This window comes from Ursus americanus, chromosome 19 (genome assembly GCF_024610735.1).
Source record: "Ursus americanus isolate L20-20 chromosome 19, mUrsAme1.1.p, whole genome shotgun sequence".
In the NCBI taxonomy this organism is placed as follows: domain Eukaryota; kingdom Metazoa; phylum Chordata; class Mammalia; order Carnivora; family Ursidae; genus Ursus; species Ursus americanus.
Window position 1 is genome coordinate 22990749 of NC_142145.1, and position 13067 is coordinate 23003815.

Below are 13067 nucleotides of genomic sequence, written 5' to 3' on the forward strand. Positions count from 1 at the left end.
TTTCTTCCCTGTCTCCTTCTGCTAAACTCTGTTTCTGGTAAGCCCTGGTACAGTGCTCCTTCCTTTACAAAAGACACCCTGAAGGACTGGCCTTTGACTCCAAGCTCCTTGTCAGCTCCTGTCTATGGCACTAATAGATTCCTCCGGACACACCAGACCATGTCTCAACTCCCCTCTCCGTTGGTTCTCCTGGAGAGCACAGTCTGAGTGTTGGGCCACCTGGAGAGCGCTGTGCATTGTTGAGAGTAGGATCTCCATAAACATTTGAAGAATGAACAACGAATGAACGAGAAGTGGGTATTCTCAATATTCGACTAAGCAAGCAGCTGATTTTATTTCTTTTTGGAAGTGGAAATCAAGAGGGGGTTTGGCCTGAGCTGGAAGGAGTTCCTAAAAGAAGATGAGAGGGAGGAAATGGAAAACTATCCCTTTTAGAGGAGCTTTGCACCCAGACAATGCACCATCACAGAAGAAGGGAGCTCTGAAAATGCTCACACCGGAGAAAAACCATTGGATCGGTGACTATTTCTCCTCATTTCCCAAGTCTAAAGGGAAAGTGAACTGGTGTTGATTGATTTGGTTCTGCCTGTTGCCCTTTTCATCAGTAATGCAGACCAAGTAATTATCCTCTTATTTTAGTTACATCAGCCCCATAATGTACTTTTGCAGATAAGGAAATATTAATTGAGAATTCAAATGGAGTTGTTAAACAATAAAACTAAATAACGATGGCATGGAAAGGACATCGTGTCATCAGTATATCAATATGTTGCTATCAAATTATCAAAGAAACTTCCTCTAATTCCCAGAAGAAAGGTACTGTGTCCTAAGGCCATATTAGGAGAAGCTTAGCTCTGTTGGGCATAGTCCTAATGTGGATGCTTCCCAAGTTTGTGCTGTGTCTGGAACTCACGGGGCTATTAGCTGTGCTGTGCCCTTTGTGGGAAGTGTGTAATAGAGCTGGAGTCGGATCAGGGAGTTTCCTGGGCAGTTTTGGTTCTGCTCGTGATCTTCTCTGCGGCTTTAAGCCAAACAGGGAGAACTTGTCTGCATTTTAATTTTCCCATTTGGCAAGTGAGGAAGACAATACTTACCTGTCAAATGTTTTAAAACCTGAATAGAAAAGAAACTTTAAACGTGTCAGCTGTGTTCCTGTCCACACAGCGGGTCAACTTCTGTCCTGGTTCCCCGGCGAGAGTTGGCAGGGAACCCACATGCTTGCCATGCAGATTTCCCTTCTCCAGCCTCCTCCATCGCCTGGTTTAATTTTATCAGCTTTTTGGTCATTCTGAGCACTCGATGGATTAGTTCACCATAAGAAAATGTCCTCCCAAGTGTTCCTCCCACTCCTGCAGATAACCCAACTCTGGTTTTACTGAGAAGATTAGGGCTCATTTGGAAGAAGTAAACTTGCTCGTCTTTCTCATTGTGCGTTGATGTATCTCCATCTCTGTGGCTGCCTCCCAGTTTCAGACAAAAGGGGGGCCTCTCTCTCCCTCCTCTCCAGAGCTCACCCTTGCCCCTGTGTCCTGAACTGCCCTTCCCTGTTTTTGGTTTTTGGTTTTTTGTTTTTTGTTTTTTTTGCTTCTTTCTCTTCCACTTTCCAGTACTTGCACAAGCCAGGTCTCCCTTGCAACTGCTTTCAAACGCGCCCAGGCTCTATTCTATTCTAAAAAGCACACAAGAACACCGGAATGCCTTTGCTTGACCTTGCTGTCTCTTCTAGTCTATTTATTGCCTTCTTTTCCCAGCAAGACATCTCAATTTCCTCTTCCCACATAGCCCCTTAGCTCTGCGGCTTCCTTTCTCTGTCACTGTTGAAACTGCATTCTCAGAGGTCACCATGGGTACCTGGTGGGTCCAGGCCAGAGAGGGTTTTGTGTTAGCCTCATCCTTCTTGTTTTCTCAAAAGCATTGCTTTTCTTTCCCTCTACTTTTTTTTTTTCAACCTTCCACTCTGAGGTACTTCTCTGGTTACATTGTGTATGTCTTCATCGTGTTTCCCGCGCGTGTTTCCCCCAAAGTTGCCCACCGCACAGCATCGTGGCTAAGAGTCTGAGCTCTGACATTAGCCCGCCTATGGTTTAATTCTGACTCTGCCACCAATTAACTGCATGACATTTGGCAAGGTCAACTCCCGGTGCCTCAGTTTCCCCATCCTTACTATGGGGATCATACTAAGAGTACTTACCTTAGGTTTGTAGTAAGAATCAAATGAGATAGTCTATGTAATATTTACCTCAATGATTGGCACGTAGAAATATCCAATAAACGTTTATTAACTTAACAATAAACTCCTAGGGGCGCCTGGGTGGCTCAGTCGTTAAGCGTCTGCCTTCGGCTCAGGGTGTGATCCCAGCGTTATGGGATCGAGCCCCACATCAGGCTCCTCCACTGGGAGCCTGCTTCTTCCTCTTGCACTCCCCCTGCTTGTGTTCCCTCTCTCTCTGGCTGTCTCTCTCTCTCTGTCAAATAAATAAATAAAATCTTAAAAAAAAAAACAATAAACTCCTAGAGCTTTGAAAACGTGACTTCTTTTCTCTTAGGACATACTGCCCACTTTGCCAAACACAAGGCCAGACAATAAATAATTAATGATAAATAGATTTATGGGAAGTCCAAGGAGGGAGGAGGGAGCGGAGGAAGGGAGGCCTGCAAATTTGCAAGTACAATTATTCCCAGTTTTGTTTTGTTTTACCAATAAATCAACTGTTTTGTTGAGAGTTTAAATCGGTCCTTTCAGCATCGATGGTGTTTGTTGAGCAGAAAGGGGCGTCAGCGTTAAAGCTGTAGCTGTTGGTGCACCGATCAGTCACGGAGAAGCTGCTTGGCCTGGAACACTGTGTCCCATCCTTAGATTAAATGCTGCTGGAACTGGATTAGGGAAGGAAGCATCGCCCCTGCAGCTGTGCCCGGAGCCTGGAAGCCGTCCATTGAGTGATGCTGCCATCTAGTGGCGTCATGGGAACCGCGCTGGGCAGACCCTTCACTGATGCAGGGGAAGAGCCTCAGAATTGCAGCCCTTTCTTTACAAAGTGTGGGTGAGACTCGGACCGAGGGAAGAATAAGGGGAAAACACAGCAAGGGGAAGGGGGAACGACACCTCAGCACAGTTTGGGAGAATAAAAGACACAAGTGATGCTTGCAACCACTAAAAACAATCTCATCGGATTATTAGAGCGCAATTCCCTCTTCCACCCCAATACCGTCATCTCAACTTTTGGTTCTCCCCCCCTGGGATTCTCACTTTCCAGCACTCTGTGCTGACCCGTTATCGTGAAAAGATCCTGTTTCACCTTCTCATTTCCCTTCTTCTACGTTAGGAATTCAGGGCTGGGAAAATTGAGCAGAGTCATCCCACCTGGCGACCACCCCGGAACAGCGGATCTAGGACGCGGACTCCAGCCGCACCTGCAGCAGCTGACCACGTGACCCGCGCCGGTAAGGGCCCGCTGCAGTGCGGGAGGAGGCCCAGGTCGATCGGGGTTTCCCCGGGCGGTTTTGGATTGTCACTCGGGTCGCTGACATCAAGGGCAGCTGACGTTCTCTTTGCAACACTGAAGTGGGCGATGCTGGCCATGAAGTCAGTCTTTCTTCTTTTCACAAACTATGTCAGTCCACCTCTGCCCAATGGATGGATTATAGATCCTTGTATCCAGGCAACAAAGAGCTTTAGGAAGGGGGAGGGGGCCTGAAGGTGAGATATTTGTGCTTCAGACCAAAGCGTGGACACAACGTGTCCTTCCCCGCTGAGCACGCAGGGCGCTGTATGGAGACTGGACATTAGTTTTTGTTTGTTTGTTTGTTTGTTTGTTTTTTTAAAGATTTTATTTATTTATTTATTTGACAGAGACAGCCAGTGAGAGAGGGAACACAGCAGGGGGAGTGGGGGAGGAAGCAGCAGGCTCCCAGCAGAGGAGCCTGATGTGGGGCTCGATTCCAGGACCCTGGGATCGCACCCTGAGCCGAAGGCAGACGCTTAAGGACTGTGCCACCCAGGCGCGCCTGAATATTAGTTTTGCACACACTGATCCTGTGCACACAGTGATACTTTGCACACAGAAGTACAAATGCTGCATCTCTGCCCTTTGTTACGAGCAATTTGACCTGAGTTGTTTACATTACTCTAAGCTCATTTCCCTCTTTGCTAAAACGGACATAATTAAACTAACCTTTCAAGATTACTGTGAAGATTAAATTAAACTCAAGAAAAGCCTCTTCTTTGGAAGGTTAGATTTGAGAGAGCTAATGGAAGAAGTTGGTGAAAGCAGAGAGTCAGAGAATATGACGCATGCCTCAAATATTTTACCTTAAAACATAGACTTCCCCAGTCTTTGATGCAGGGCGGTGGTCTTGTCTTTGACTATGGATCCGCGAGCCGGTGGATTTTGAGGTGTCTTGCATAAGGTACACTCATCATCTGTGAGTTCTGGTTTTGGTTTCTTTCAGTGGAACAAGAGCTGAAAGGCACCTGGGGAGACCTGTATAGTCACTTCTGCGCCGCCATTCAGGTTCCAGTCATCGTTCCATGAGCACTCTTTCCAAATGTTTACTGTCCACCCCGTTTCTAAGCAGACAGCAAGTTTCGAGCAGCTTCCCATTGTTGGATCTTTCCAAAACATTCCATTTGGCATTCATAGAAACAACTTCCTTTCTTAGTGTATTCATTTATCATCAACTTCTAAAATGTTTAAATGCCACAGTTATGATAACAAGTACAGGTGTCAGAAACTGGTTCTTGGTCAGCATAAAAAGAACAGGGAGCAAAAGTGAGGAGTGGACGCCATCAGCCACACACGCTGGTTGGTGCAGTTCATGGAGGGCCCGAAGAATATGGTTCCCCTGGCAAGCTGGCTCAGCAGCAGTCAGCCAAAACAGCTTCTCCGGCGGTGTGTACAAAGTGCTAAATGTGGTACCTAGCATACACAGTGCCCAATACATGGTAGCTGTTAATATTATTATGATGATTAATAAGGTCAGTGTCAGCAGAAGTCTAACAGTTTTGGGACGGGTGGCTCAGTTGGTTAAGTAGACAACTCTTGATTTCGGTTCAGGTCATGGTCTCAGGGTCATGAGATCGAGCCCTGCGTTGGGCTCAACGGTAGGCACGGAGCCTGCTGGAGATTCTTTCTCTCCCTCCCCTCTGCCCTCCCCCCTGAAAAAAAAAAAGAAATCTAACAGTTTCTTCCCCTTGATTTACAGAAACGATCAAAGTGTTTTGTAATTTTGGCCTTCATAATATACCTCTTGGCTTCACTAAGTAAAAGGATTATTGACCACAGACCTAATATTTTGAGTCAGAAGGATTTTAATTTACAGAGGCATTTGGGAGTCAGCCTAAAGTACAAAGCAGTTTTCTAGGTCGCCCTGAATCCATGTCTGTTCAGGAAGACCAGGTAGAATCACATGTGATGAAGACAAGCTCCACGGTCTCAGAAATGATGAAAAATGGGGGACAAGGCATTAGCAGAAAGCACTTCCCACAGGAAAAAGAACACATGGAAGAATGCACACAGGGATGAATGAAACGATAAGCAGAGCCATGCCTTTGGCTTTGAAGTGGCCTCCAGGTGGCCTCCCAGACTCAGTCACACTGGCCTCGGCACCTGGGATGACCTGAGCAATCCGCCAGAAATACCTAATTCCTCCTAGCAAAGTGTGGGGGTGAGTGGGCTTGCAGCTGGGGGTTCGCACACCTAAGAAATCCTTGAATCCATAGACTGTGTTCAGAAAGCTCCTGTGATCCTGCAAGGCAACAGGTGGAAATTATCCTTTCGTTTGATTGGATTGGGTCTAAAGGACTTCAGTGTTGGAAAGGAGAAGGGAAGAGGACACCGAAGGCAGGAAGGAGGGCCCGTGGGTAGTGGGAGCGGCGAGCTCAAGACCCACAAAGCTCCAAGTGAGGGGCCTTGGGACCCCCAGAGTAACTTTTATGTTTGTTTTCTCTTTTAAGAAAACGTTTAATGTAAGAATAGTATTCAAGAAGAGTGTACAGATCATAGCCTGTACAGCTCAATGTGATTTTTATTGTGAAAGAAATTCAACGTGCTTCACGAACCCAGGCTGTCAATACTGTGTCCTCGGCAAAGACTGACACTCTCTCCTCTCTTACCCTCTTGGCCCCAGCTGCTCCTCTGACTGCTGGGGTCTCTCCCGATGTGTGGAGTATGCCAATTCTGGAGTTATTTAAGTTCCACTGTAGAGGCAGTAAAAAAAAAAAAAAAAAATGCAGTGCTCAGGCCCTGCGCGCTGAGACTCTGACCCAGGAACGACGGGGTGGGCCTGGAGTTCCTAACAAGCGCTGCGGCGGATTCTGCTGTCGGAGGTGCGGCCAACATGGTGAGAAATGTTTTGTTTTTCCTGCACCAGGAATGGAGATGAGCCCTCACAAGCTGTGCGATCGAACTGGATCATAGTTTCATCTTGTAATGAGGACGCAGGGAGGTAGGAAGGGCTTGCTAGCTGAGGTCGGAGCTAGAGCCCTGGGCGTTTTCCTAAGCACGTACTGAATCCACCGTGTGGAGCCCTCAACCCTCATGTCCTTGGCACGGCGTGAGAGCCGTCCACGGCCTTAAATTCTAAACATGCCTATTAAGAGGTGACAGGGCTGGACGCTTGGCTTCCGAAGCCTGGAGCAGACGTTTTGGGTGGCTAAACTTCCCCTACCTGCTAGGCTAGTCCTACAAGAGAAGTCCAGCGTAATGAACGGCAAACCAGCTTTGCTCTCCTTCTCCGTGGAGAGAAGCCTTTGGTGGGATCTTCATGCCTCAGAACAGAGATACCAGCTGTTTTATAATGAGGCCTCCTTCAGGAGCAGCCCCCAGCTTGACCAACTTTGCTTCTTTTAAGCTCCCACTACCCACAGCCAGGTGCTTCTCAACTCTGATCAGGACCATTCAACCCAATGAACCTGCTGAAACAGAAGGCGGTGGGCAGAAAATCCCCAAAAGAAACAACCAAGCATGTTTGGCCCCAGTGTGAATTTTTCAATCCCTTCATTCTGGAGAAGACTGGCATAGTAATAGTGTGGTTTCTTTCTCTTAATGCAGTGGTTTTCCCAGTGTGGTCCCCAGACCAGCAGCACCCCGGTATTACCTGGGAGCTTGTTAGAAATGTGGATCTGGGGCCCTGCTTCACATGTACAGAGTCAGAAACTCTGGGGATCAGGGCTGGGCATCTGGGCTTTAACAAGTCCTCCGGGTGATTCTAGCACACATACAGGTGTGAGAACCACTGGCTTAATGGAATGCAAAACTTACTGGAATGCCTTTATTCAAACAAAGAAAATATAGCTAATTGGTGGGGGTGATCTTTTTTCTGGGCTTTTATTTGAGATCCCCGTTGCAGTAGTGGGGGGAGCTCTGTTGGCCAGAGATGAAGAAGAAACAGAGCCTAGGGGTGGGGGATGAAGAGGTGTTTTCATGAATCTCTCTAGTGTCTTCTGACCAATAGACCATTATGAGAACCGCAGGGGTGGAGGGGCAAAGACAGTGGAGAAACCAAATCCCAACACACCTTGGTCAAACAGAGTCAAATGTTCCAAAGCACAGCTGTTTAACAGGGCTGGGTTGTGTCAGCCACCCTTGTTTAAATAAGTTTACAGTTCAAGTCCAATAAGTAGGGTGGCCAACATGTCCAGGTTTGCCTGGGACTTCCCTCCTCTTGGCACACAAAATCCCACGTCCCAGGAAACCCCTCAGGTCCAGGCTCCGGTGTGTATTTTTCCCACATCACCAATCAAGTCTCCAATCCTCAGCAGATACCAACTGGAAGTCCTATAATTCAATTCTGAACTATCTACTTAGAGATAGGGTCAGGCTCACAGGTTAAGGGCTCCGTCCTACAAGACAGTCCCCAATCCCTTTCCTTTAGATGTCAGTTGCAAGTCTGGGTTGTCACCTGTGCTTGTAACCAACCGGCTATAGACTGGATGTTCCCGCAGCCCCCTCTTTGGTTTTGAGGAATTTGCCAGAACGGCTCACAGAAATCAGAGAAACATTTTACTTACCGAGTGACCAGTTTATTATAAAAGGATATAACTCAGGAAAAGCCAGATGGGTGATGTATGGGGAAAGGGCATAAAGCTTCTAGGCCCTGAGTGTGCCACTCTCCCCAGATCACCATGTGTTCAACAACCGGAAGCTCTCTAAACCCCCTCCTTTTGGGGTTTTGTCCAGGCTTCATTTTACCTAGGCACAATTGATTCAATCATTGACCATTGGTTGTTGAACTCCGTCTCCAGCCTCTCCGGCCTCCCAAGAGAAGGGAGGGGACTGAAGTTTCCAACCCTCCAATCACAGAGCTCGTTTCCCTGGCAACCAGCTCCAGCCTTCCGTGAGAAAGGGCTTTCTGAAAGTCGCCTCATTAACATGACAAAAGATGCCTAGATCGCTGTAATTGCTTGGGAAATTCTAAAGGGTTTAGGAGCACTGTGCCAGGAACAGGGACAAAGACCGAGCATATATTTATTATAAATCTCCATATTGCGGGGCAAACCATGGTGACTGGTCAGGACACACCCTAGTTCAGTGACCGCCCATTGGAATTACTGGGTGAGCTTTAAAATTACGGATGCTGGGGCTCACCTCCAGAGATGTGATAGACTTGGTCTCAGGCACAGCCAGGGCATCAGGAGATGGAAGGTTCCTCAGGTGACTTCATAGTGGCTAGCGATGGGGAACCCCCACAGCTCCTTGCGTATCATTTCTCCTACCAAAAAAATTTTTTTTAACCAAAACAGAAGTCAGTGGTTCTGATGAAGTTAGAGTCCTACCACATACCACATACAAAAATGGACTCAAAATGGATCAACAATCTAAATATAAGAGCTAAAACTATAAAAAATCTTGGAAGAAAACATAGGGAAGTCTTCATGACTTTGGATCTGGCAATGGATTCTGTTATCCTAGTTCGGACTTCTACTAGTTCAGACTAGTTTATATTAGCTTATGCTAGTTACCTCAACTCAGGTTGTAGATCAGAAATACTTTGTGAGCTATATTTATTTATAATATATATTTTAAATAATACAGACACCTAGTAAAATTACAAAACTGTAGATATAAAAAAAAAAGTATGAAAAAGTAAGTGTTCTTCTCCCCTTGGTTTCTCAGATTTCTACCCCACAGGCAATTTTTGTGAAAATTTCTTGGGTATTCTTCCCTGTTCTATGCACGTGCAAGCATAGGTGTACATATATATTCCTTTCTCATACTAACAGTAACATACTAATTTTCACTTTTCACTCAACAGCATGTTTTGGAGATCATTTTAGCGTAGGTCGATCTGCCCAATATTCTTTTATTTCCTTCCAAAAAATTATGTTTATTAACATATATTATCTATATAGATTTCTCTTTTTTTAAAATATTTTTTTAGTGTTTTTGTGCCCAATATTCTTTTTAATGCCTGTGTTGTGGTCATGTGTAGTTGTAATATACGGTCTAACTTATTTATATTAAATAATCAGTTACAACTATGAAAGGGGATTAGACTGTTCATTACCAAGTGGTGGTGCCTTTCCTGTACATGTGTCCTTGAGCATATGATGTCCCTGTGTCTCTGTGGGGTGCGAGAATGGCTGAAAGATATGCGCATTTCGAAATTATAGGAGATGATATCAGGCTCCACTCTAAAATGCAGTACCAATTTACATCGTTGGGGAACTTTTAAAAACACAAAGTTTCAGGCTACTTTTTACTTTAACTCGTGAGAATCTGTGTGGGTGGGGCCCAGCATCTTTATTTTGTTTCTTTGGTGATTCTGATGCGAGAAGGCTCTAGGATGGAATGGGAGCCCCGGGACAGACCGTTTGGATGGCCCTGCTGGAGTTCCTCCTGCTCTTGATCTTTTGATGGGACTGTTCCTTCTCCTCACCAAGGGGACAGGATCCTCAAGGACAGACTTCAGGGATGTCGCTTCTTTACGCTCTTACCCTGGCACAGTGTTTTGTAAGACACTGCTTGTCAATGACAAGGCTTGGAAGAGTGTTTGCGGCTCATGTGACGATTCTGTTTTCTTTTAGTTCCATGGACCAAACAGAGAGAAGAATCCTGGGCCAGCCCCTGCCAGTCCCCACCGCCCAGCCCAAGAAGAGAAGGACGTCAATGATGTCTTTCTTTTCCAAGGTCTGTCACCAAATATTATAAACAGAGGTCCTTCCCCGACAACCACTTGCAACAGCGCTGGGTCTGCGTGAGTCATGGTGGCTCGGCTGAGGCACCTTCTGAAAAAAGCCTGATGACACCTCTGATAACACGGACAGAATGTTTATAGGGTAACGCGATAAGCTGGGAGGAATTTAGCTGGCTGCAAACTTAATAATAAAAGTATAGAACGAACTGCAACGAGTACTGAGAAATAACGATGAGACCCAAATACTGATTAGGACTATGGGTCTAGTCTGCAGCCCCTCACTACCCAGGATGGTGAGGAGGTGGCTTTTTCCTGGATCCTGTCTAGATCCTGCCTTGTCTTGGTTCTGACGTCAGCACATGTTGCTGTGTCCTGTGAGGGACAGAACACTGGCGTCTCCCTGGTCTCATAGGCTCACAACAGAGGTAACCTAACGCTCGCTCTGCAGTGAGAGTTTAGTCCCTGAAGCAGCTTACTGCATTAGCCACATGGTGTTTCCCAATTTGCATTACTTGTGCGTTTCTTTTCCTAATCTCAGTTGCTCAGATGGATGCATTCTGGGATGGGACATCCTTTAGGTGCCCTGAAATGTTTATAGATGTGCTGTGCTAGTTGGGTCAAATGCTATTGAGGGGTTGAGGAAGGAGAGTACTGAGAATTAACCCTTGGATTTAGCCACATCAACCTGGCTGCAGAAGGTTCAAGAGATAATGGAGAGAGGAATTGGAGAAACCAAGCATGGACACGTCTTTCGAGGCGTTTAGCTACAAGGTAGAGCAGAAAAGTGGGGAAGAGGGGAGGAGTAAGAAGGGTTGGGGAAATGCTTTTCTTTGAGATGGAAACAGTCCAGCATTTCTTGTCCTGTGAAGGATCCCTGGTCTCAGCTCACATCAACGCTCTAAAGCCCCCTTTCTTTTTTCTTTTTTTAAAATGATTTTATTTATTTATTTGACAGAGAGAGAGAGAGAGAGAGATAGTGATAGAGAGCACAAGGAGCAGGCAGGGAGCCCGATGTGGGGCTCAGTCCGGGCCCCGGGGATCAATCCGGGACCCAGGGATCACGACCCGAGCTGAAAGCAGATGCTTAACCGACTGAGCCACCCAGGCGCCCCCTTTCTTCTGAGCTCTAGTTCAGCGATCCTAGAGCACCTGTCCCCATAATTCCCCCAACCTACCTCAACACCAGCCCTACATTATTTTTCTCTATCTCTTTCCTCTTCCATCCATTTTCTTCCTTATGTAGATCAAATTAATGTATTTCCAGCAAAAATCAGGTGTCTTTAGGTGGAGAAAGATGGGCTAAGTTGAACAGGCCACACAGGACTTTCTTTAGGGGGAGGGATTGGGGTTGGGATGGGTATGACTCTGAACACTCCCCCAATCAATACTTTTTGACTTACTACCCAGGTCTCTTGGACACTGAGGTTCCAGAAGCAGGAGTCTCTGAAGAACGTGTTTTCCATCTTGGCAGAAAGAGCCCAGGACCCCAATGCTAAAAAGCGTCACATGGCGATGAGAGGCCTAGGAACCATGGCCTGTGAGACCCCTGACAAGGTAGGAGGGGAAGGTGGCACCCGGCCAGCCCTCCTGGCCTGGAGTCCCCAGGACTGGGACAGGGCGCTTCATGTGCCAGTTACCTGTTGCTGTGTGACAGATCACCACAGACCCAGCATTCATCCTCTGGCAGTTTCCTTGGGTCAGGAGTTTGGGTACAGCGTAGCCGGGTCCTCTGCTCAGGATCTCACAAGGCTACCATCAAGGTGTGGGGCTGACTGCATTCCTTTCTGAAGCCTGGGCTCCTCTTCCAAGCTTAAGGGGCCGTTGGAAGAACACGGCTCTTTCCACTTGTAGGACCAAGGTCCCTGCTCTCTTGCTGGCTGGCCACCTCAGCTCCCTGAGGCTGTTCTCTCACAGCATGTGAGCTTTTTCCTTCAAGGCCAGCAGGAGAGCCTCTACCACTCATGCCTGCTGAGATGGACTCTTATATAATGTAATGTAACCATGGGAATGATATCCTATCACTGGTGCCATATTCTAGAGGCTAGAAGCAAAGTCCCTATTTCCTTCCACATTTAAGAGGAGACTGTGCAAAGGCATGACTCATTTGGGGTTATTTGGGCGTCATCACACCCCAGTATTATCAGCCTTGGGAAACAGAGCTGCAGATGGGATTAACACACACCTGGACATCACCCTCTTGGGTGAATTTAATTTATTTTTTAATAATTTATGCCTGTTCAGTAAAAGGTGTTTTCCCCACCTCTGCTTTTAGCATCTGTCCACTTCAGTGACCATTTTGTCTCATCCCCAATAAAAGTATCTACTATGTCCCAGATGCCTAGGCCATCCAGCCCACCACACTCCTTGATGCGCCCTTCCTGGCCTCATCTGCTCATTGGCCAAGCTCCAGATTGCTCTTTCTGTTCTTCCTCCAGGACTGGGCTGGCTCTTGGGTCAGGCTAATGGAAGCATTTGTATTTCAGCGAGAGTTGTGGCAGTTCCTGAAGAAAGCCACGCTCTCCGTCCAAGTCTTAGGTTATTGGAAGATTAGAAGTAGGATTGCTTTTTAACTCACAGGGAGCAATTTCTGGACTGCTCATGATTTTCAAACCTTGTTAACAGGTGAGAAAGTATAAGAAAATCATCCTAGACCTGCTGGTGCATGGATTATATGACCCTGTGAGTGCTGAAGTCATCCTCGAGAGCGTGAAGACTCTGACCATCATCTTGGGCAAGATCCAGGGGAAAAGTCTGGGTTCCTTCTTCGTAGACATCACTCTTCAGACTAGGACTTTATTAGATGATGTAAGTGAGGACAATTCAGAAGAATTCTGGGTTATTAAAGTAGAAGTGGGATGAGACATGTGAGCCCTGGGGGGTGCATGGCTCAGAGAACATGGTCTGTATTATTAACTTACTTATTAAGAAATCAT

The 13067-nt window shown here is 46.6% G+C and overlaps 1 protein-coding gene across 6 annotated transcripts in view; it reads left to right on the top strand.

Annotated features, from left to right (window-relative positions):
* Positions 1-13067, top strand: part of MRO (maestro) — a 71062-nt gene that overhangs the window by 50359 nt on the left and 7636 nt on the right. For 5 of the 6 annotated variants that reach the window (XM_087869803.1, XM_087869801.1, XM_087869798.1 and 2 more), the window contains 4 exons: positions 3324-3441; positions 10025-10127; positions 11542-11688; positions 12757-12939. In XM_087869803.1, the coding sequence (XP_087725929.1) occupies positions 10029-10127; positions 11542-11688; positions 12757-12939 (429 nt within the window). In that variant the 5' untranslated portion in view covers positions 3324-3441; positions 10025-10028. Of the gene's footprint in view, positions 1-2675; positions 3042-3323; positions 3442-10024; positions 10128-11541; positions 11689-12756; positions 12940-13067 lie in introns of those variants that run through there. The other variant, XM_087869802.1, reaches the window with a different exon arrangement.